Raw genomic sequence first — 25693 nt, 5'->3', positions numbered from 1 at the left:
TCCCAAATCGTCGTATTCCTTCCCCGAAAACGTTTACCACAACTTTTCATGCACTTCGAGAAACTGGTTCACTTCGAAGTGTTCGCATTCACTACGAACGGGTAAATCAGCAGAGTGTTGTAGAAGAAGAGAATATCCTTGCTATGGCCGAGCGTAATCCCGGTGTTAGTACACGACGGATATCCACGCCTTTAGTGATTCCCAATACCAGAGTATGGAGAACATTAAACAAGAATCTGTTGTATTCATACCATCTACAGCGTGTTCAACATCTGGAGCCAGAAGATTTCCCTAGGCGGATAGAATTTTGTCAGTGGTTGAATAATAATAGAAATTTGTATCGCTACATCTTAATTACGGATGAGTCACAATTTACCAGAGACGGTATCAACAACACCCATAACATGCATCAATGGTCGGACGTCAACCCTCATGCCACCGTAGAAAGTATTTTTCAACGTAGATTTAGCGTTAATGTGTGGTGTGGAATGTTATACGATCAACTTATAGGGCCATTTATTATTGAAGGTCGTCTTAATGGACAAAAGTATCTACAATTTTTAGAGGAAGAACTCCCGCGATTGCTTGAAGATGTACCTCTGGCAAGACGATTAAGAATGTACTTGCAACATGATGGAGCTCCACCTCATATTTCCCGAATTGTCACTGCTCACCTAAATGAGCATTAGCCTGGTCGCTGGATCGGTCGAGGTGGGCCACACATTTGGCCAGCTAGATCTCCAGACCTCAATCTGTATTACTTTTTTCTGTATTACTTCCTGTATAAAAGTTAGAAGCAATGTCGTCCTAAAAAGTCTCAAAAGAAATACCACCTAAAGATCTCATTAGTGGTGAAAGGATCAAGTAGTCGTTGGAAAATATGTGGTTTGAATTGAGAGGAGGTCATATAGAGAATAGATTGTAATATACAGGGTCGGAAAGTCCCCATGGGTCATCGGCCGTTACGTGAGCGATAAAGTAAGTTATAGAAATCCGTGCGATAGAGAAAGATAGCTATAATGAAGGTGTCTAATAGTCACCGCCCATTTCGCCCTTCCACAAATAAGAAGTGGATCTTATTTGTGGAAGGGCGAAATGGGCGGTGACTATTAGACGCATTCACTATAACCATCTTCCTCTATCGCACGGATTTCTATGACTTACTTTATCGCTCTCACGTAACGGCCGATGAACCATGGGGACTTTCCGACCCTGTATAGTATGAATCATCACCTTTTGTTTTAACTGTATTAAAGAATTTTCGAGTTTAATCCTTTTATTTATTCTTATTGACATTTATGCACTTTAAATAACGAACATTCAATTATTTTCCAACGACTATTTGATCCTTCTACCGCTAATGTGATTTTTAGATGGTACATATGTATTTTTTTTTTTTGAGACTGTTTAGGAGGATATTGTTTATAGGTTATTATGGTTTTAAACTAGGAAAAAAATCAAATTGTGCTGCTCTGTGTTATTATAAAAACTGACATCGCTCCAAGTTTCTTCTTCTTTGCTTTTTCTTCTTTATTCTTCTTTTTTACTTTATTTTATATACAGCATGTGTGTCCATATACTACAGATAACTGTTAATTAAAAAAATTAAATTTAAAAAAGACCATAGGTCCTTACATAATATTCTACTTCAAAGGTACCTATTTCTTCAATAACATCAATTTTCGTATCGATAAAAATAAAGAAATTTTACTCACATATTAATTTCTTGAACTCTCTATACACGCAAACTTGAAATTCTCGATAGCAGCTCCTTATTTTAACAACAAATTTTGTTTGTTTAAAAAATAAAGAGCTGCTTTTAAACTTGTTGGAAACCTCTTATTAAAAATATATTATTTAAATATTTGGTGGAAGATTTTTAGTAGAAGAAAAATAAACGGAAAAGGGAACAACATGCAATAAATTAAACAAATGGTACACTTGCTTTTATTTGTGTATTATAACATTATTAACAAAAAAATCTACGTTATTAACACAGAATAGCTATTGCGTACCGATAATTTATTTGCAAGGACGCTTTACAGCCGCAATATAATCCTTTTTGAATTTTTCTAGATCCTCGTTGGTAGTACACGTGTCATTGAGCTGCTTAATAAAACAGTTTGCGGCCTCCAGAAATTTGCTGAAATAAAAAATCCAATGTGTAATTGATATAAACCGACAAACTCTGAAGGTATACAAGTCATACACAATTTTTTCAAAAATACTTCGTAGAGCGCGAGCGCGTTGAAATTCCAACAAAACTTTTAAAAAAAATCGAAAAAGATTTTTTGATTATTTATTCCATTTTAAATAAAAAATATTCTTGTAATTTTTCCGTAATGTGTTTACGAGTCATCAGATTTTTGCAAATAGATATTTTTAATCATACAACTTGAAAACGAAGTTATGGTTTCATAACAATGACCCTCCTTTCGATCTTTTTGGCGCAATTTCATTGACTTTTTATTTTTTTTCGCAGATGGCAGTATACCAAAATAAATAGAGAAAAACTAGAACTATACCACAAACAAGACATTACATTTTTCCCAAAATAAGAAACTTGAAATTATTTCTAATCCATAACTACCATAGTTGCATGTTAAATTGCATCTACAAGATATTTTCAAAGCCAACACCTTTATTTAATTTAATATAAAAATAATAAAAAGTTAATTTGGATAGTTTGTTTGCAGAAGAACCCTCTACCTTAAAATTAGCAATAGCAACACTAAATTATTATTTGTTATAAAGTTTGATTGTATGAAAAAATAGGTCTGAATTTTTGACTGTTCATCTCTAGATTTCATTTCATTCATTGAACGTTCAATTCTGACAATAACTGTATTGTATTTATTTCTTAATCCCTCACCCTGGGTTGAGATGAACTTTCTTTTTTCCAGAAAAAAAAGTTCCATCTACCGCGTAGTGCTTTACGTCTATGTTAATTTCGTCCTATTTCACCAAAAGAGTGACAAAACAGCGGCCAAAACAATACCCTGTGAAGCCTTCAGTCTTAGGCTTAGCCTTCTGGAAGTTTTACATTCGACCAAATTTTTCCGAACAACCCGAACATTTGTTATTTTTGTAAAATACAAATTACTTATATTATAAAGAAGAATGAATACCACCACAAATATTCTATTACTTTTAGTTTTTCATCTCTTACTAGAAGTGATTCTTCCCATCTTGAATATTATCTGCTTCAAGTTTTATCAATTTTAGCTTTCCTGCAAATTCCACACATGCCAAAAATTAGAGTAATTTTTAACAGCACCTATCCCGAAGCATCCAATAGAAATATGTCTATTTTACTTTTTCATGAAATTTTGCATCTATCGCTCTTTAAAAATACTGCGACTTACAAAAACTTAGTAGCAACGTTATTGTTTAAATCATAATGGCTTTCAACAGAGCAATATCTTCACAACGGGAATGACTTAGTTTTTCATTATATGATAATTTCATTGGCTTGCCAAATGTTTACTTTTGCTGGTAGGTATTTTTATAAAGTTCCTTTTCGTCTTGATAGAAATAGCTCTCCCTTTGCTTCATTCAATGTTTGTCCATTTGTGGGTGTATAAATTTCGTAAAAACGGTTGAGGATTACCAGTGCAGACAACCCCAACATTGTTGATTGATTACTAAGGTCCTAAAAGCTGTTTTACATTGACAATTTATTCGCTTCATCAAGAAATTGGACAATTTGCACCAAATCAGCTGTCAAATAACTTCATCAATTTATTCATTAAGTTCTTGACGAATTATAGCTGTTTTACATTGACAATTTATTCATCAATAAATTGACGAAGTTCTTCATCAATTAATTCACGAATTTATTAATAAACAGTGTGGTTTTACACTGCTACAGACTTTGTCAAGTTTTTTGACGTATGAATCAGTTCTACCAATGAATCAAAGAAGCAAATAAATTTCAAAAATGTCACCTTTCCACTCATAATTGTAGTGATACAACAGGGGCACCGTTCTGACACATATTATATAAATATTAGTGTTGTACTGTACTGTAAATCAATAAAAACAATGCAAAACTAGTGCGACGCCACACAATTATTTACATATTCCAATAACATAACTTCATTACTGATCTGAGGCTGGAAATCTGTTGGGTTGGTACTTCCGAACTTCACGAAGAAATTGACGAAAATTAGAACATGCTCTAATTCGTCAAGAACTTGGTGAATAAATTCATGCAGTTATTTGACAGCTGATTTGGTGCATTACACTTGTCCAATTTCTTGATGAACCGACTTCATCAATTAATTGATCAATAAATTGTCAATGTAAAACAGCTTTAAGAAATTTTTTATTCTTTGATAGACCAGAGCGGATCTGTTTTGAAGTGGATAGGAGAGGGGGCAAGCAATTTTTTTCTGGATTACCTTCTGTACAACTCACATAATAAAGGTGTAAATCCCTAGATCTGGGCGAGGTCCGGAACATTTTCAAAATTGCAAAAATATTTATTTCGATTAAAATATATGTATCATATTTAAGATAAGAAGATGTATATGTACTTACCCACAAAATTTTTCTTTCGATTCTAGGATTTCTTCCTGAATATCTTCCCCAGTACTTTTTAGGCATTTTTCATAATTAGTTTTACTTGGTTCTTCGTTCAGTTTCGATACGCAAGGAGCTAATCCCCCTAAAATACACATGTAAAATTATATTCGCATCATTGCACACCATTTCTATCCGTTCTTTAACAGACACTATTTAATAACACTGCGTTTATTGTCCAACAGAAATATTTCATTTACAGGACAGAAAGAATAAATATAATAATTTATCTAAAAAAAATGCCTAGATTTTTTCAGTCATTAATAAGTCAAATAAACATAAATGGCCCAAGTTTAGATCCTTGAGGCATATCAGAAGTAGCTAAGAAAGTACTGGATTTAAAACCATTGTATGAAACAAATGATATTAGGCGAGCGGTTCATCCCTAAAAAAAAGGCATGAACCGTCTAAATTTTTAAAATAAAAACCTACAACATGGAACTTTTTTATTTGTAATTGTAAAAAAAAATACTCGCCGAATAGCTTTGAAAACAGTTTTTATTGTAAAATGGACCAAAATAAACATTTTTTGTCCTTTGACAAAAATTCGAAAAATTCTTCGTTTCCGAAATATTTATAATTTAAAAGTGACGAAATCGACAAACTTTCGGATTTTTTTTCTCAAAAACTATTAAACAGATTTTAATTCTATAAAAACACTTAATAACCGGCAGATTTTCTACTTTAAGATATATTTTATTGAAGGTCTAAAGCGAGTAAAAAAAGTCTTTTAAAGAAAATTATGATCACACTTCAAATTTAAATTATCTTTTTACAATATCTTGGATTAGATTATATTTACAATAAACATTATTATGATTTTTTTATCAATATATGTTAACAGTACAAATGTGCAAAAGATCATTGTGTTTGGTTTTGTAGCTGGAGTAAGGTTTTTGCAGGTAATTAGTAAAATTTTAATATTCGATTTTTGGTTTTATAAATGGCTAAAACTGACTTGAAACTAAACTAAATAAGCTTTTTAAATCGTAAAATTAACCTAATAATAATAATTGACCTAGCGGTCTCGAAAAATAAAAAAGTTATTGGATAATTTATTGTATAGGATAATTATTTTATTTTTATTTTACAAAAATATTAAGAGCAATAAAAGTATATTAATTTCTTTTTTATTTAATTTTCTTTGAGTTAAAATAAGCGTTTCATCATCAATTTCGAATGGAACATTCTGACACTCATCTGAGCACGCACAGACTGCACAGCATTCCAGGTTCGATGACAGTTACAATTTTTCGTAGAACATTTTCCACTACATAACAAAAATATTTGTGAAGCATATCTAACGCAGTTTCTCCTTCGAAATAATTAATATCCAAACAACCATTTTCGATTTTCCATCCATGTGTCAATGAATCAAGAGTTACAATTTCACTATTTGTAGCCTGCTTCCATTCACTTACTTGCCATTTTGACCTCATAACATTTCTGGGTACGAGGGTGGCAATCTGTCGCTTGCAGCAATTTTTTTAAAGCAATTATATGTTAATTTATTTATTGATTTCGAGCAATCTTTCCATTTATTTTGAGAATAATAAATTTTTGATAAATATAACGTCAAAATTTCAAGCGCATCTTCTAAAGTTAAACTTTCTAACTTAGCAAACATTTTCAATTCATCATTTGTAAGTTTATTTAAAGCCATTAAAGCAGTCTTTTTTCCAATATTAGATATCGAACATGTCGTATCACAGCGACTGATAGCATGCATTATTAAAATACTCTTATTTTTTATTGGCCCATTAATTTTTGCTATAGTATGTACAGGTATAATAAGAGGTTATGATTAAGAACAAAAAAGTAAGGCGCTAATTTCGAAAAAACTTTTATTTTTTACTTGACGAAGAGTTTAATTATTTTTTTTAGTATAATCAAATAGTATAATTGTTTAAAATATTGTAACATTAATAGTAATATAATTCTAATCATAAATAATAATTTTTGCATTAAAAAAAGCTTGAAAATAATTGCAAAAATTATATATAATTTTTATAAATGTAGGAAAAATTATGGCTATTTCCGCATTAGCCGATTGAATCATTAAATGTTATTGTCATATCGATTAAAAATATCATAATAACATTATGTTTACTGTAAATATAATCTAATCCAAGATATTGTAAAAAGAAAATTTGAGTTTGAAGTGTTTCCCGCGCGACGTAGCGCCACTGACGCCGTCATTTTGATGCGTACGTTTATCATGATTTTCTTTAAAAGATGTTTTTTTACTCGCTTTAGACCTTCAATAAAATAATTGACCTATACCAAAAAATATATCTTAAAGTAGAAGATCTGCTGATTATTATGCTTTTTTTAGAATTAAACTCTGTTCAGTACTTAGTTTTTGAGAAAAAATTTCCGAGAGTTTGTCGATTTCGTCACTTTCACATTAAATTATAAATATTTCGGAAACGGTGCATTTTTCGAATTTTTGTCAAAGAACAAAAAGTGTTTATTTTGGTCCATTTTACAAGATTAAATAATTTTCAAAGCCATTCGGCGAGTAATTTTTTTTACAACTTTTTTGTTTATAACAATTGACTGACCACGCCGAAAAATATAAAAAAAATATATGTAAATTATCAGGAAAATACACTTTATAAAATAAAAAAAGATTCATGCTGTAGGTTTTTGTTTTAAAAATTTAGTCGGTTATCTTCATTTCGAAGCATCTTTTTAGGGATGAACCGCTCGCCTATATAGGTACTAATAATTCGTGGTTAACCCTGTTGAAAAGTTTGAGAAGTCTATATATCCAAAATCCATCTAAAGCTGAGGAAGTAAAAGTATCAGCACGGACTGTAAAAGCATTAAAACCGCTAAAATAGACAAGTTCTACTTACTTGCAATTTCACCGAAATCATCGTACAGCAACTTCACTACAGAGTCCACCAGGTTGAAAAAGAAGTCCGGAAAGTACCTTAATTTCTCTGGCAAGCATTTTCGCAACTCGTTCCTAGTTTCCACGCTACAGTGATCAATATTTTCAATAAATTCGTCCCTCGGGGTCAGAAATACTGGTTTTTTCTTCAGACATGTTTTCATGGTCGCCATAGAATCCTAAAACATATTTGTACGTATAAGCACCTAATCACAGGGAGGGATGAGGTATGGGTAAACCGGCCCGGGAAAATATCAGGTCCGCGTTGGTCCCGTTTTGTTAAAATAGTAAAAATTGTATCCCAATATACTTAGCAATATTGAAATTAGATTCACAAAAAAAGCTTATTTTTTAAAAAGTGAGGAGGTATTACTAAAGTACATAGTAAAGTATTAAATAATAATAAGAAATGTATTAAAAAAGTATTAAATAATATTAAGAAAATCTTATTATTGTTATACAGGGTGATTTCACTTTAAATACAGAAACTGCAGGACTAGATTCATTACCAAAAAATAAGTAGAGTTTGATCTATAAACTTTTTTCCTGCGGGACTCGGTATTCGAGATACAGGGTGTTAAAGTTTACAAAAAATATATATTTTCTGCTATGTCTTCATAATGCGATGACGAAATTGAATGAAATTTACTACAGCTTATTCACTTAAATCAATCATCAACCCAACATTAATACCTTGCACTGATTTAATTAATTATTGTATACGTAAAAATATTTTCCTCCAATGTTTAAAAATTTCTAAGGTTGTTCCTATTTATAAAAATAATGATATTAATAATCCCTCTAATTTCAGACCTATCTCTTTAATACCTCATCTAGCTAAAATATATTAACTATCTTAAAAATACAAATAACTAATTATTTTGAGACTCAGGGACTTTTCAATCCTCAACAATTCGGTTTCCGAAGTAATCTATCGACCAGACTAGCCATAGATTGTCTAACATCCACAATAAACAAAAGTTTTGAAGAAGGGAAATACGTTGCTAGTCAATTTTTAGATCTAACAAAAGCTTTCGATTGTGTATCACACGAAATTCTTACACATAAGCTACATAATTATGGTTATTCATCGTACAGTTCGGATTTATTAAGATCATATTTGAGTAATAGATTACAGTATGTTGTAAATAATAATGTGAAATCATCCCATCCACAAAAAAATATTGAACATGGAGTTCCACATGGTTCCATATTGGGTCCGTTACTGTTTCTGATATATATTAATGATTTTCCTATTGTTTACCTCATGATAATAAAAGTATACCCTTTGCTGATGATACCAATATAACTAGAACTAACTTAAACTTTGAACAGTTAATGACATGAACTTATGACCAACATGCATCGGTAGAAAACTGGTTTACTAGTAATCAACTCAGTATGAATACTTCGAAGACCGAAACTATGATTTTTAGCCTCCGGAATATGGAAAACTGGGATAATCCAGCACGTGTAAAATTCTTGGGAGTTCATCTTGACCCTAAACTGACATGGGATGAACGTGTTAATTATGTTTGCTCCAAGATATCAAAACATACTTATTTACTCCGGAGTCTCAAACGAAGAGTCTCAATATCAAGCTTTCTGATAGTTTATCATGGCTATATATATCCATTCCATCATAATATATGCTATTTTAGTATGGGGTCATGCTCCCTCTATGAAAATAGTTTTTACTCTTCAGAGAATAATGATTAGAGTCATATCTGACCTTTGTTTTAGAGATGACTGTAGAGCAGCGGTCGGCAACTGTCGGACCGCGGTCCAGATTCGGACCGCGAAAGATAAAAACTGGATCGCCAAAAATTTTTTGAAAGTCAAATTATTTAAAAAAAATTTTTTCTATAGATAACAATTGATTTTTGAATACAAATATGCCTATCTATCATATTATTTTGTGAGTGTAAATTAAAACAAAAAATTAGTAAGGAATATGAGTTTTTTTCTGGACCTCGTTAAAAATTTTCAAATGTATTCGGACTCCACCTAAAATTACTTGCCGACCCTTGCTGTAGAGAGCAGTTTTCTAAATTGAACATACTAACTGTACCCTGTGCATATATACTTCAATGTCTTATTTATGTCAAAAAACATATACATAAGTTTGAAATCAGAAGTGAGACTCACTCTTATAATACCCGAAGGAGAATGTAATAAATTTCTAAGACTTAGTAAAACGCGGGTCGGTACTAATTATTGGGCCATCAAATTTTTTAACACACCTCACCAAATTCAAATTCTTAATGAAAATAATTTTACACACTGTATAAGTAGATACTAAATTTGTGCATTAGGTCGCCTAATAAGTAAATAATTTCCTAAACGGTTGCTACTATTAAAAAATACAAAGAATCACTGTTCATTCATTTAACGCAACAGTGCCTAAAATTAACATTATTTCTACAAAAAACTGCCAGTGGCGTATTTTTTCCTTGGGAAAACGGAGCGGCACCTTCAGCAGCACGCCACTGGTTAATATTACATTCAATAAAAGGTCTAATTACGTGAATACGCTGTAACAAATTAGATTCAAATCGTTCAGTGTAATATGAAGATTGACCGAAAATATTTTTTGGAGACTTGAACACCCTGTATCTCGAATATCATGTCCCCCAGGAAAAAAGTTTATAGAGCAAACTCTACTTATTTTTTGGCAACTAATATATCCCGACTGTTTCTATATTTAAAGTAAAATCACCCTGTATAAATCTAAAGTTCGACGTTTCCATTCTGCTAACGAAACTGAATTCCTAATTAGAATTTAAATTCAGCAGTTCAGCCGACCACCATAATGATAACAAGCTCTCTAATGGTCGTAATTTGTATTATTATTAAGTGGTTGGGTTTGTTGTCTATCATTATAGGTACCGTGGCTACTTTCGTTGCAGACCAGATATGAGAAATTACGAGTATTATTCTAGATTTATTTTGAACGCTCAAATGAAATTACTAGAATAAATATAATACCTAGAAAAGTATTGGACTGATATGCGAGTAAAAAGAAATTTTAAAATGTTCGAATTATGTTTTCTCGCGATAACACCGTCTTGGAAAGACCAAAGCCGGTGCCTACCATAGCATCGGTCGCTGGATAATCATGACATTTGCCTACATTATGGCTTAACTATACTTACATTAAGTCGCTTGTCGTTGGCACACAGCTCTTTTATTCTATTTTCTATATGCGGTAATTTGCTACCCGCCCCACCAATCTCACGGGTTACTCTCTTTCTTGATGGTACAAATGCTAGAAGTCCATGTTTACCACTTTCAAAAAGTACGTCTAAAACAAACAGTGCGAAATTATGAAGGCTAATCAAGCTATTGCATTCAGAATTATGTTTCCATCGCTTCTTTGATAACATACTATACAAGTTGATTCAAATTAACGTACCAACTGAAAACAGAAATGAAGAAAAATATTTTTTTCCTATAAACCACGTGTCTTTTAAAACGAATTTTGCTAATATTTCGTAAAGTAGGTAACCGACATGTCGTATTGAATTATACAGGACGTTGGCATGCTTCAAACCTGGAAAGGTTTAAATCACTTTTGGAGGTTAGGACTTTGCAGCCCTCAGTGCAATTTCTTAGATACTGTTTAATTCTATTCAAAAAAGATGTACTTTTGTCAAAGTTTAATGAAAACATGATAACCAAATTTTAATAAAATGTAACAATTACTTTTGAGGTGAAAGTAAATATTAATCAAATAAGCCCTTGAATTAAAAGAACCAGTCAAGGGTTATTTTTACTGTTTTTGCCTAACCAAAAATCTCACAATGAAAAAGTAAACAATACGCATCACTATAGGCATTTAAATTATTATAATTAACGTTTGGAAAATCAATATTGTTTCTTTATTCTTTATTTTTTAATACTGGATTTGACAGATTAAACTCTGAGTATATTATTTTTATTGTATATATGTATATACATAAAAAAAAACAAATTGAAGCTGATGAATCAGACTAAATGACCCTGAGGCCATGTGCAGTGTTGAAATAAAAAATGTTAAATTTTTGCCTTGCGTTATTTCTTTGGATTGCGCCGAAAGTGATGCTCAAAAAAATATTTCATCTCAAGATTTCAAAACTAGAATCTTCAAGCTTCAAGAACAACAATTATTCACGAAGTCACAGCTTTTCAAATATCACTAAAAAGCTTTGGAAAATTTTCTGTTTCATTATTTTTTTTGCCGAGTGTAAAGGGTTAGTGACTATAATCTGACAACTTATTGTGAGTTTATTATTGAAATTACAAAATTTTTTAATACAAAAGTTTTAACTTTTTTTATGAATCTTTATAATACAGTATTAGAAAAACAATTGAATAATGGAAATCACTAAATTAAAGAAATTTTTTTAAATATATTAGTGCATACTTAGCTTCGTTAAATTTTTCTCTTTTCAAAAATATGTAATATGTTACTGTTTGATTCAGGACTTTTCGACATATTTCAGTTTAAAACAATTTTTGAAAAAACAGGAGAGAAATTTATGTCTGATGGATGGCAGTGGCTATGGACGAGGCAAGCGCTACAAACAAATGACTTTGACAAGTTTATTTATCATCTTTGATTTATTTCCTATAACAAACTATTTTAATAAGGAAATAATGGTGACAACGAAAAATTTGAAGTTATCCGTTTATTTTACAAGAATAATAATAATGTGATGTGAATGCAGCTCGCGTCGAGTATGCTCATTTGCATCCCGGGTTTCTAATTCCATCTCGAGTTGCATTTTACGACACTGAGCAACGCTTTAGAGAAACAAAATCTCTTGGAAGACAGAAACGAAGAATTATTCCAAATTAAGAATTAGAACTAACTTACTACTACTACTTACTATATTCCTCTTTAATTACGTCAGAAGTTATTGCACATTTATAGAGCCCTGAAAAATAAATTTAATTGCTTAGAAATTTTAAATATTTAAACCTCGAATAAATAGTCATAAAGACCTTTTCGATTTTAGCTATTTCATACACCTAATAGTATAGAAAAAAAATGTAACAAATCAGAACCAGTAATTCTACTTTTTTGTTTTGAGAGTTATAAAANCTGACGGATGGCAGTGGCTATGGACGAGGCACGCGCTACAAACAAATGACTTTGACAAGTTTATTTATCATCTTTGATTTATTTCCTATAACAAACTATTTTAATAAGGAAATAATGGTGACAACGAAAAATTTGAAGTTATCCGTTTATTTTACAAGAATAATAATAATGTGATGTGAATGCAGCTCGCGTCGAGTATGCTCATTTGCATCCCGGGTTTCTAATTCCATCTCGAGTTGCATTTTACGACATTGAGCAACGCTTTAGAGAAACAAAATCTCTTGGAAGACAGAAACGAAGAATTATTCCAAATTAAGAATTAGAACTAACTTACTACTACTACTTACTATGTTCCTCTTTAATTACGTCAGAAGTTATTGCGCATCTATAAAGCCCTGAAAAATAAATTTAATTGCTTAGAAATTTTAAATATTTAAACCTCGAATAAATAGTCATAAAGACCTTTTCGATTTTAGCTATTTCATACACCTAATAGTATAGAAAAAAAATGTAACAAATCAGAACCAGTAATTCTACTTTTTTTTTTTTGGGGTTTTTAAAAAATGTGAAATATAAAAGTTGCACGAGTTTTTATGAATTTTTCGAAAATGATAGTAGAAAGACAAATGAAGTCCAAACAAAATGGCCGCGGATGTTAACTTTGTTAAGTTAAATGGGACACCCTGTTTATTTTTACATATTTGGATAGAACGTTCCCTGTCGAGCATAGTCATGTAGGATTTGTTGGGTCCATCGCTAACAATAAGCGAGATACTATTAAAAAACAAATAGATGTTTTTTTATAGAGAAAATAAGACATCTTGTAATTGTTATACCTTTTTCAGGCATTTCTGCCTTTTTTCAATTACGTAAGGATTTACAGATTTAGTTATAATATATTTTGACAGATCAGACATTGATATGGTTCAAAATGCGTATAGGTATTTTAACTAAATCTCACTAGTTAGGCCTAAGATGACTCATGGACAATATGGTAGGCCGTGACAGTGACAGGTAATATCATGACAACATTGTTATTGTTTGACAGTTTGTATTATTATTTAATTAAAATGGGTTACACAGAAGTAGAAAATTGAAATATTATAGGAATTAAAACAAAGCAAAGTTCTTCTCATACTTTATTTTAATTCTAAATAATTTTCTACTTCTGTGTAAATTATTTTATAAGCAAATATTTGCCATATTTTAATTCACACTTATAAGAACAACATTGGCGACTTCAACAACAGGGGTTCGTTTACAATATTCTTTTCTTATTACCCACTGTGACAGATTACTAACTATTCCCTATAATTTTTAATAATATATTAGTTCAGTCGCGAAATCTAAAAAATGACATTTGCAAAAAATCGATATAATTCTACAAATAGTTGTAAGTAATGTAAAATCAACATACCAACGGTGAGCACTGAAAGAAACAACAACCACCTCATTGTAGCAGATTTTGAACGCAACTAGTTAAAACAATATTTGCTACAGTTTTCATTTACGACGATATGACCTCTGACACATTTGTTCTTAATAGGAGATATCTTTGTGACCTTGTTATTTAAAATGGAAAAATTTATGTTTTGATTAAGTAGAACCGCTTGATTTTCTCATCAGTTCTGCTAAAAGATTTGATTTAACCCGTCACTTAACCTTTACACAAAATTTTAAGAAACTCATTAAAAAATACTTATATAAATACATTTATTGACATTTTTGTGAATGCGCAAAAGAAGAGATAATTCCAACTACTAATATTCCTCAGAACATAACCAACAAGCAGTAAATGAATAGATTCTTTTAGTACGACGTCACATATTTAGGCAACCCGCAACAAATTGTCATAGTTGAAATTGTGCAGACCGAATCTGACCCTTCTTTACTATTTCCATAGATACTATAAAAATGAACAACTTTAAATTAGTTTATTTTTACAAGACTTTGGAAGTATTACAAAACTTACAAAAAACGGTACAAAAGAATATTCCTAAATTTAAATAAAGTAAAAATTTAACATTAACTGTGTTATTCCTAATGCTCATGCTCGGAAAGAATAGCCTCATATGTAGGTGAGATCCTGTTGATATGTTATCGATGTTATCATTAGCGTATTTTCTCTTGTTATCTTTAATGCGCATGCTCAGTAACATTGTAATTTTAATTTATTAATTACTATAAATGAAAATATTGTTCCATAAATTTAAATATATTGTAACGAATTTGAAATGTTCATGTAGAAACTCGTATGAAAATATTGCCGAAGCGAACTTAAAGTCGTATAAAAATTTTAATTATTATTATAGCAACACCAAATTTATATAAAATTGTTAATATGGATATTCTGGATATAAAACTAGTAATGATCAATGATATTACATAGTATAAAATTAATAATCTTTTAATTTTATTCTCAAGTACAGAATAAATTTTCATAAAATGCATGACGTCGACACTTGTTAGTACTCAGTACATAGAGAAAAACGAATCTAAACCTAGAGTGACTTATATCGAATGAAAGTTTAAAGTCTATAGATTAATCTGGTATACATATCGTTGGAAGACGAGTAAACTTAAAGAAGATATCTCAATCCAACATAAACCATAACATGAAAATTTTCATCAATTGTCAAATTTTATAATAAATTTCACAAATGTCAAAGCTAAAGGTGGCTTTGTAAGAATACCCGGAGATGACCTAAAAAACATAAAATAAAGAATATTTTATTAATTAATTTATAGAATTGTATATAAAAATAAAAGGACATTTGTTAAAAATGTGTTAGTTATAAGTAGTGTTGTGAAAAAGTGATTGAAAAGGACATCCAAAGACTGAAAAATTCTGTGTATGGACCTTAAGCAAAGCTAGGGACAGAATATTCAGGAAGGATGAGAAAAACAAAAAAATTATTGATTAGTTACGGCTTGGGTTTTGCAAGATGTACAGCGTGGAGAGGCAGCTCCCTAAAAATTAAAAACAAGGCAAGAAAAAACAGTCCAAGAAAGAAAATTAAACACTCACCAGTTAAATCCACAGTTTGCCAGAGTCCAGAGAAAGTTATTTTGTAATCTCATGAAAATGTTCCGTTACCAGCAGTATAAAGCAGTTCCAAAGCAAGAAAACTTCAATTTTTACAACGTACCAGGTACCTAAAACACAGTGCCCTATAATTTTGCTAGCTATCACCAATAAATCAAGCTTTCTCTCCCATCAAATCTTTGAAAAGTATAAATAACAAACCACAGGACTTACCTGTACAGAAATAAGCGTAATCCAATCAATTGTACCTTAAATATTTCACTATTTTCACGAGCTCTGACAAAATCTGTCAAATGAACAGTCATTTTCGTTCCTGTTTAGGTATAAGAGATGCCCCTGTCTGTTAGGCAACAAATAATATAAGGAGACGTACTCAGTATTACATAGATCAAATAAAGTTAGTTAGGTAATAGTTAATTTTTTTTATAATTATTCCTCATATTGTTTGTAAGCTGCGCGGAAAAAAAGGCAAATTTTGCAAAAGGCATTGTACTAGTTTGTGTGTAAATATAGAACCAACTTCTGAGGTTTTCTGATATCGTCTGACATGTAACAAGTGTCTACTAACAGCTGGCCAGGGATAATAAAGTACAAGGTAAAACATAAAAGATAGTAGAGGTTTGTATTGAACAATTTACAGCTTAATTAAAAATTAAAATTAAAATCAACACACACATTGAAATCATATTTCAGTATAAATTCTATAATTCTATTAGTTTGTCACTTGTGGTTTGAAACTTCTTAAATATTTCTAATATTGCCAGAATATCGCGATATTAAAGGTCATGACAGAGAAGCCATTTTTTTAGCACTTATGTCCAAAGTACTTAAGGTCGAAAATTGATCTGTTAAAAATATTGAGAAATTCTTTATGACAATCTGCACTGTGGGGTTGCCTATTATTTGGCGTATGTGACGTCACTAAAAAGGTATATTTTAGAATTGTACCTATGAAACACCCTGTATATTTGACTATTTTAGTCAAGAATACGCTACAAGATCCCTAACGCTTCTACAACGTTCTTATTCGCGCAGTTATTGCACATTGTGCCTGTGATTGCCGCTGCATTAGTTCCTGAGTCAACTTCCGGCCTGACCCAAATATGTCCCCGTGTTTCCTGCCGTATAAACAATGTATGGACTGCAGCGAACACCAGCTATTCTAATTCTTTCCGCTTGACCCTCCACGTCGATAGTGTCGGCCGCCCTTTGTAGGCCCGAGAGCAAACTAGAGCCCGATCGATATCTCGATTACACGACGTCGCCGGGTGCTAGGAAACGACGTTGACGGCGACGACGCCCTGCATTAATCAGCGCCTGCGGGGGCTCGGCGAGTCTAGATCTCGACAGCTGGTCCGAGATGTTACCACTTGATAGGTATCAGATCACAAAATACAAGATCTTTTGTCCACGTAACTAAATACTACTTCTGAGGTGCCTCAAGGATCAACTACAAGACACTTGCAATGAATCGACTTTAATCAATGACTTACATGAATGTTACTGATGACCAACATGAAATTAAGTCCACTTTTTATAATCGGCCATCGCAATCCTTTAACAGAGATGCTCGAAAGTCAAACACTATTTGTTCATTTGCTGCTGGTTTTCTGATGTCCCATCTGCGCGAGATTGAGGAAGAAAGTATTCGTCCAGAAGGAATAAGATATAGGTGCGGCGATTTAGAGCTTGCATCTAGTATGTGACGTCAAGCCTATTGAAAACCGTTTTGTGGAAGAACTTTAATTTGGCAATTTTGAATCTGAGATAGCTTCGCCCATAAATGCATGCTGAACACGGTAAGGAAAAGCTCGTTATTCCGCCTTCTTGACATCGCTACCCAAACGCCTACATTTAAGGGATATAAATAGATTTCTACAAATATATAAGGATTTTCTGCAGTCAGGGTTCTATAATTTTGACTATTTACATAACCTGATATGTGAAGCCATGCTTTGTGAGTGAAAAACGACAGTTCAAAAAAATTATTATTCATATTTTCTATATATGTATACCACTCACAGTACTGTGATCGTCTGCCGTAGTCTTCGGAAGTAATTCCTGCACAACAGTTACCTTATATGGGTGTAAATGCAGTTGTTTTTTAAAGCTTTATAACATATTCTAACCGAAAGTCCTAAAATTAAAATTTTAGGATATTAACCATACTTCAATCTAATCTCAAATTAAAATAAAAGTTTCAAAGTTAAAATATTTTCGAGGCAGAAATTTGAGAATATTTGCACGAACCTATAAAAATCATTACCTGTTTGCGCAGACAACTTTGTTACGGACTTTATAGGACTTTGATTATTTATTGCTGTATATTATCAGACATTTTCTGTAGGTACAGTTGGTCTGCCCATAGATTGTCCTTTGCAAATGCAGTGTTCGGTTTCAAATCTTTTGACAATAGCACATTTCCGGTTTAAGAAAGTGTCATAGTTAATATTTTCGTCTAGAAATCCCCTCATAAATTACTGAATGCAAGATTGCAAAGAGTATGTCCATGACTCATCTTCATTTCGCGTTTCACTTCGAAAATGAAGCATCTTATTCTGAAGGAAAAGGCATAATACGTACTGAAATAAAAAAATATATTAAGTAACCTCAAAATGTTATTTCTTTTATCACTTAACCAGTAATCTGGCGAAGCGTAAAAAAAAATTAGCTGCGAAATATGTACGACTTCAATGTAGCAAATAGAAAACAACAAAACGATATCAAAAATTGAATAGAAACAATAACAGACACCAATAACGGACGCTACTGAAAAATGCACAAATATCAATTTAGCGTCATCGGTCATAATGATTCGTTTACAATAAACAGTAATAAACCATTGCGTCTACACTAGAGATAATCGGATCGCTGATTGGTTCAATGAAATGTCATGAAAAATTACACCAACGTATTAGGGTTTTTTAAAATCTATTACAAAAAATAAACGTTAAGGATACAGGTTCAGTTAAAAGTTCATGCCGAAACAAAGTTGCTTTTTCTTTAATGGAACACCCTTCCATACTTCAATTCTTCTCGAAATTCTAAAAAAAAAATGATATAGACATCATGTACCTAAACTTAACCGTTTTCGAGATATAGAACTTTCTTACAAATGGTACAAAAATATTTTAATTCATTAAGCTACGTGGAAACTTTTAATAGCTAGCTGCTACCAGCAAATTTTAATTTTAGTTCACTATAAATTTTCCTCTTCGTTTCAAGATAATTTTAGGAATATTTTTATGATTAATTTGAATTCTTTTGGCTATGTCTCCTATACAGCTAAAGATATACAGGGTTATCCAAAAGTCCCGATACGACAGAAAAACTTTCGTAGAAAGCATTTTGTGAAAAAATGTTTCAGACAAAAGTGTAAGGATTTTTCCCTGGCTATCTGATGGCGTCCTTGAATTTGACCTTGACTTTGACCTTCAAGGTAAGTTGAAGGTCAAGTTAAATATTTTAAATAGGAACCCCTATTTTTTATTGCGGATTTGGAAAGAGCAGACAAAATCTTTACACTTCTGTCTGAAACATTTTTTCCTAAAAAGCATTCTTCGAAAATTCTGCCGTACCGGGACTTTTGGAAGTCGACCCACATTTGACCTTGAAGGTCATTGTCAAAGTCATGGTCAAGACCATCTGTAGATGTAAAATTTCCTGTTCTTTCTAAATCCGCAATAAAAAATAGGAGTTCCCATTTAAAAAACTTAACTTGACCTTCAAATGACCTTGAGGGTCAGTCAAGGTCAAATCCATCAGATAGCCAGGGAAAAATCCTTACAATTTTGTCTGAAACATTTTTTTCCAAAATGCTTTCTTCGAAAGTTTTTCAGCCGTACCGGGACTTTTGGATAACCCTGTATATATCACTGTAATTATAATAAAACGTTGTACCGGTAAAACGAAATTGCCAACGCGAAGGAAATAAAATTACTGTTTCAAACAAAATTAGGTACTGATCACGTGGCTTGTAATCATTTATGAAGGCTCCGTATGTTTTGGACATCCTTAGTGTGTAAGAACGGAAATGCTGCATAAAATTTTAAATTAACATTCAGGGAATTAGGACCGGTCGTCTTGGCTTGTTATTGTGTTTACACGGCCCATAAATGCAAGCATCTATAAAACCTTAATGTTCCGGTAGCTGTAGCAACATAGGAAACAAATGAGATCTTAGCAAGTAGCCAATTAGACGTCGAGTGGAAGACGAGACAACGCTCGATAAAGTCTAAATCTATAAGTGAGGCTCTCTAAGCTCTCTAATAAATTGCAAATTCCACTGCAGACATATATTCCTACTTGGAAATCCGCCAGCATTAAAAGCAATTATATCAAAGTAGAAATTAAATTAAATACTTCAGACAGTAAAAGGCTGTTTGTAGCTCTGTGTTTAATTAGTCACTGTAAAATGTTGTACTTGTCAGGTTACTGTGAGATTGCAATTGTACGAGATTTTAGTTTAAAAAAAAAATAATTTTTTTTTTAGGATTTGCCTCGTTCTTTTCCCTTACTTTATAATCTAACAAGTTAATTCAAACTACGGATGTGCGAATTATTTGCATCACGTTTTAGCTTTACATTTGCGTCCACATGTAAACAAAAAAGACTAGTGAGAAACAGTTAACATTTAAAAAAAAGAATCTTTATTTCTGCTTTGAAATACAAACAAACATGAAACTGGTGATGATTTCGGAAATTATTATTTTAACAGGCTTGTATCGATCTATTAATATAAACGATCCTGTCAAATGAAGTCGAATGTTCTTCTATAAGTACCAGAAATCTAGGTATCCAAGATATCCAGATATCTAAGTACATACTTTGCCACCTGTGAAAAAATTAAAAAATTAATGAAAAACACCCTTGCCATAAAAGAATCAGTCAATGGTTAGTTTTATGAAACACTATTTTCATAAAAGTAACACTTCACTGATCCTTTTTTTATGTATTTAAGGATGTATTAATTTTTTAATTTTTTCATGAATGGCAAGGTACCAAATGAACGAAAATTATACCACAAATAAATAAATAATTTCATAGACCAAATTCATAACAGATGATTTGCTGGAAAAAACTACTTTATAGATTATATGCCCCAAACAATCATTGAATTATATCAGCAATGTCTAGTAATCAATTAGCAATTAATAATTGTCTGAAATAAAAATTGAAAATGATATGTGTAAATATTATAAATGCAAAAATACCTGACATATTGAAATTGCTAAGTAATACAGGGTGTCCCGAAATTCATACAACAAAACTTGGTCACAGATTCTTAGGACAAATTTAGGGGCTCTATTTTTTATTTTTGTCAAGTGCCCCTCTCTTTCGGAGTTACAGCCAACATACTGTATATACAGCCCCCTGAAGTCCGTCCCTAAGAGTAATCTTTTTTTATATCTCAGAACCCTGTTGTACGAGAATTACTAAATTTGGTACACTGGGGTTTTAGGACATGTGGAATCTGATAGTGCAACCTTTTTTGGCGGGGCCCCCTTGTCTTCGGAGCCAAAAAAATTTGGTCGCATATTTAAATTTCTTTTAAATTATCAGTCCATTGGAAAGCCATTAAATTTAGAAACTTTTTGTCCCTTTATACTTTTTTTCGTAAAACGCAATGTTTTTGAGAAAAATGTCAAAATGTGATCGAATGCACATCGTGATTCGTAATTTTCCTCAAAAACATTGCGTTTTACGAAAAAAATATCAAGAGACAAAAAAGTTTCTGAATTCAATGACTTTCTAGCTAACTAATAATTTTAAAAAAAATCAAATTTGCGACCAAATTTTTCTGGTTCCAAAAACGAGGAGGTCCACGAAAAAGTGTCTTAAAGGGGATTCTCGCCAAAAAGCGTAGCACTGTGAGAGTCCACATGTCATAAAACCCCTGTGTACCAAATTTAGTGATTCTCGTACAACATGGTTTTGAGATATAAGATAAAGACTTCTTAGAGGCAGATTTCAGGGGGCTGTAACTCCGAAAGAGGGGGCCAGTTGGCGAAATGAAAAAATACAAATCCCCTATGAGCAAATTTTGTTGCACGAATTTCGGGACACCCTGTATAATCTTTAAAAGAAATTATAATATTGTTCTAATATACCCTTGAGCCACGATTCAATAATTTTACTGATTTTATTAGGATTGTTTATTCTGGTAACCTCCTTATGAATGGAATTAATAAATAATATTGACTACTATTAATTAGAAATTTATTGAATTAAAAAAAGTCGAAATTTTTGCTTTATATACAGAGTATTTAGTAAGTCGATGCATTCCTTGCAGGAGATTATAGTACACAAATGATTTGTGATATATTTCCTTAATATACCATATTCCGAAAACGCTTAGTTTCCGATCTACAGGGTGTTAAAGTTTTAATAAAAAAATGCAAATTTATAAATATTACGGAAACCGCTCAGAATATTTTAACGAAATTTTAGAGGTTTTGATAGTTAACAACAATACACTTTTCACGTTAAAAATATTGTTTTCAGTTTCACCAGTGGCGTGCGCACAGGCACGTCTCTGGATATTTTTAAAGAAAAAAATGACACGCTACTGATTTTTCTTAAAATAAAATTTATTATTTTTGAATTCCTTGTTCAATTTGTAAGAGAAAAGGTATCTTGTCTGTTTTTCTTACGACGCACCGTTTTCGAGTAAAAAAATTAAAATCGATTTATTACATGACGTAAAACGGTTTCAATAATTTGAAAAATAGCAGAAATTATGCACTTGTGTTTTTACCAATTTTATTACAACACGTTATTACTAACGTGACCGCTATTATTAATTTTGTCAAACAATAAAAAAAAACGAGTGCACAGCCAATCTGCTGATAACTGTTTAAGATAGTAAAAACTAATTTTTTTAGACTGATGTTGTTAACTGTAAGGAGTAATAATTTTTTGTAATAAAATTGGTACAAACAAAAGACCGAGTGCATAATATCTGCCATTTTTCAAATTATGGAAACCGAATTACGCCATGCAATTTTAATGATAATGATTTTAATTTATTTACTCGAAAATGGTGCGTCATAAGAAAAACAGTGGAGATACCTTTTCTCTTCCAAATTGAACAAGGAATTTAAAAATAATTTTTATTTTAAGAAAAATCAGTGGCGTAGCATTTTGTTCTTTAAACATATCCAGAGACGTGACTGTGCACATGCCACTGGTGAAGCTAAATACAATATTTTCATCGTAAAACGTGTATTGTTGTTAACTGTAAAAGCCTGTAAAATTTCATTAAAATATTCTGAGCGGTTTCCGCAAAATTTTTAAATTTGCATTTTTTTATTAAAACTTTAACACCTTGTAGATCGGAAACTAAGCGTTTTCGGAATATGGTATATTAAGGAAATCTATTACAAATCACTTGTATTATAACCTCCTGCAAGGAATGCATCGACTTATCAAACACCCTGTATATATAGGGTGTCCGGAAAGATCATGTCAAAAATGAAGGGATATACAGGAGATCAAAATAGTTGTAGTACTTCATAAAAAAATTTTCCACTCTAACTGTGGACATACTGTATATGTGCCAAAGGTAAGAACAGGTCATAGATTTTTGAATATTTGAAGGTTTTACATAAAAACGAAACATCGACATAGCTTTGAATATCTATTTTAAAAATATTATTGTATACCAACTAAACTAATGCAATCTGAAAGTTAGGTATATAATAGAGAAATAATACGAATTAAAAATTAAAAATAAAATGTCGTGACAGTGAAACGATTTGGTAGGCTATCAGAGTAAAAGACATACTATTTCCGTGCTAGGTACCTAACTATTTTTGTAATATGGCCAAATGTTTATGTTCAGTGTGTATAATATTACAATGTGTATGTGGCAAATAAACAATGTCGATTATTTTGGCATAAATATCCAGTCATACTGTCATTAACTTTAAGGGAAAAATTAAGACAATATGAATACGAGATTAAAAAAAAATTAAAAAATGCATATTTATGCTGAAAAAAAAACAGACCACTACTGATCGCTGACCCAGGTTTGTAGAGCGTGAATCTTGACATTATTATTTGGTCACTAACCTAGCTTTTACTGCATTTTTAATCTGTAGTGAATTATTAAAAAAAAAACAACTTTTTATATAGACACATGAATGAATTTTTATTTGTTAATAAAAACAAATGTATAACTATAATAATTGTTTTCGAATGTTGTTATTACAATTTAGTATTTTTAATATTGTTAACGGTTTCACTATGTTTTATAACTGAATATGAGTTTTCAGTATTATGTTCAATTAATTAATCAGTTTATAGTACATATACCTAGTGATTTTTTGCTTTTTATAGAGTAGTATAGTACCTACCTATTTAATATGCCAGTACGGCTAAAAAAACACTAATTCGTTCATAGCACTTTGTTAATAAAGTTATAATCCGCTGCACTTTGATTTTGAAACCGATTGCAAAATCAGTAGGCCTGAGGAAATCAGCTGTTTCTCTTCAACGTTCGAACGCCCGCGTTTCTGTCATAAAATGTGTTGCGAGGTAGCTCGCGGAATTAACGTAAGTTAAGGGGTAATTGGCTTATTTTTAAAAGGGCGAGTAAAACTTTTTTTCGATTTTCTGTCCTTATTAGGCCTTCCGAATACGTGGTTAAAATTGATGACATTATGACTGAACCGCCCCGTATACACACAACAATTATTTTGATATATTGACACAGTTAAATTATTTTCACATTTCTTAGTGACGCCACTGACTTTGCACGAGAATGTCAAACTCAAATAATAACAAAGGTAGATTTTACAATTTTTATTGAAATTACTCTGATTTTGTACCGTTTCATAAAGTATAATCTTAAGCAAGCCGCATCGTTGTAAAAAGTCCTTAACTTTAGTACCTTTTACGATAGTTTTGACCAAGAAATGCCCTCCTGAAAACTGATATGGAACACTATGTACATTAAATGTAACAGCATCGCTTCCAGGGGATGGCGTGCTGAAACTATTGCGTCACGTCCATTGCGGTTGCGATATAACTTAGATATTTAATTGCAATTCGATGAAATCTGTCTCCGACATTTCACAGCGGTGCATTGCGGATGACAGTTAATCCTCCTGCCACCACCATGCGATATATCAGAACTGAATACCGCGTTTAAGCGGCATGAACGGCATTTTGCATCAGTCCGGATGTTGTAAATTATCCTGATGGAACAAAGACAGAGCCTAATCACGCGTAGAGCACGTCAACAATGGCCTTATGGTCGCTTTCGGCAATTCAGTTTCTTGTACAACGCCAGAGGGTATTTGAAAGATACCCAGTAAAAAATTAAGTGGTAAATTTCACACTGAAGTAAGTTTTTGTATGAGTTAAAGGTTATAGTCCGTGCGATATTTGTTGAGATAGAATTCCAAAAAATGAATAAGCCAACAAAGTTCTGTTATTGGAGCAACTGAAACGTTTCACCGCCATTTTTTAAGGATATACATCGAAAAAATACTTGAAGTGTCCAAACCAAAACTCCAATAAGTTGTCGAACGAAATTTGATACATTTGATTGATTTAATTTGAAGCTATGGAGTTTCTGGCGAGTTTTTACTGATGTAGTATAAACTTAACCTCTCATAAATCCCCAAAGATAAAAAGATAAAAAGATTTAGGTCAGGTCACCTGTCAGGCCAACTTACAGCTGCATCTTGCCAATGTCGAATCCATCGCCCAGCAAACTAATTATTAATGAACTGTTACACAATTTTAGTGTACTATGGTGGTGCAACATCATGCATAAACCATAGTATCTTTTAATATTCAAAGACACATCTTCTAATAGATGTGCGAAAATATGTTCTAAGAAATTTAATTACAGAACATCGTTTAAATGTGACGGTAGCTCAACAGGTCACCGATAATTCCAGCCCCTACAAATTGATGTTGGGAATGGTACACAGTTCTTGCTTTTGGATTATCGTCACTCCATTCCAAGTGTTGTGCAAATTTATTACTTATTTTTTTGTAAAACACAACTCGCCAGTAAACAGGACTCCATTCTTTTTAACTTGGGGCTAAACTTCAAGAAGTTTTG

At 31.8% G+C, this 25693-nt stretch overlaps 2 protein-coding genes and 1 long non-coding RNA gene across 4 annotated transcripts in view; 1 reads left to right on the top strand and 2 right to left on the bottom strand.

The window, feature by feature from the left end:
- The window catches only part of LOC108905820 (regulator of G-protein signaling 6), a 152875-nt gene that overhangs the window by 50466 nt on the left and 76716 nt on the right, over window positions 1–25693 (top strand). The window lies entirely within an intron of this gene.
- On the bottom strand, window positions 1925–14073 carry LOC108905821. 2 transcript variants are annotated; one of them, XM_018708849.2, is made up of 6 exons: window positions 13987–14073; window positions 12917–12964; window positions 10639–10787; window positions 7446–7662; window positions 4543–4669; window positions 1925–2143 (listed from the first exon to the last, which is right to left on the bottom strand). In XM_018708849.2, the coding sequence occupies exons 1-6, from the start codon at window positions 14021–14023 to the stop codon at window positions 2023–2025; spliced, it is 699 nt and encodes a 232-aa protein (XP_018564365.1). In that variant the 5' UTR covers window positions 14024–14073; the 3' UTR covers window positions 1925–2022. The 2 variants fall into 2 exon arrangements, with proteins under 2 accessions (XP_018564365.1, XP_023310430.1); XM_023454662.1 differs by lacking the exon at window positions 12917–12964 and adding an exon at window positions 12355–12402 and having other exon boundaries at window positions 13987–14056.
- Window positions 15500–15921, bottom strand: LOC111691589. The gene is made up of 3 exons (XR_002762988.1): window positions 15829–15921; window positions 15598–15725; window positions 15500–15539 (listed from the first exon to the last, which is right to left on the bottom strand). It is a non-coding gene; the product is annotated as an uncharacterized LOC111691589 (long non-coding RNA).

Source organism: Anoplophora glabripennis, unplaced genomic scaffold (genome assembly GCF_000390285.2).
Source record: "Anoplophora glabripennis isolate ALB-LARVAE unplaced genomic scaffold, Agla_2.0 scaffold164, whole genome shotgun sequence".
Taxonomy (NCBI): domain Eukaryota; kingdom Metazoa; phylum Arthropoda; class Insecta; order Coleoptera; family Cerambycidae; genus Anoplophora; species Anoplophora glabripennis.
The sequence above is the reverse complement of the archived record's forward strand: the minus strand, read 5'-3'. Positions and strand labels throughout refer to the sequence as shown.

Excerpts from the sequence above, each read along its gene's own strand:
- LOC108905821 (XM_018708849.2), bottom strand. The coding sequence starts at position 14,023 with ATGAGGTGGTTGTTGTTTCTTTCAGTGCTCACCGTTG. Across the intron at positions 12,965-13,986 it reads TCTTTCAGTGCTCACCGTTG|GGCTTTATAGATGCGCAATA; the intron begins GTATGTTGATTT and ends TTTATTTTTCAG. Across the intron at positions 7,663-10,638 it reads CCAACGACAAGCGACTTAAT|GATTCTATGGCGACCATGAA; the intron begins GTAAGTATAGTT and ends AATATGTTTTAG.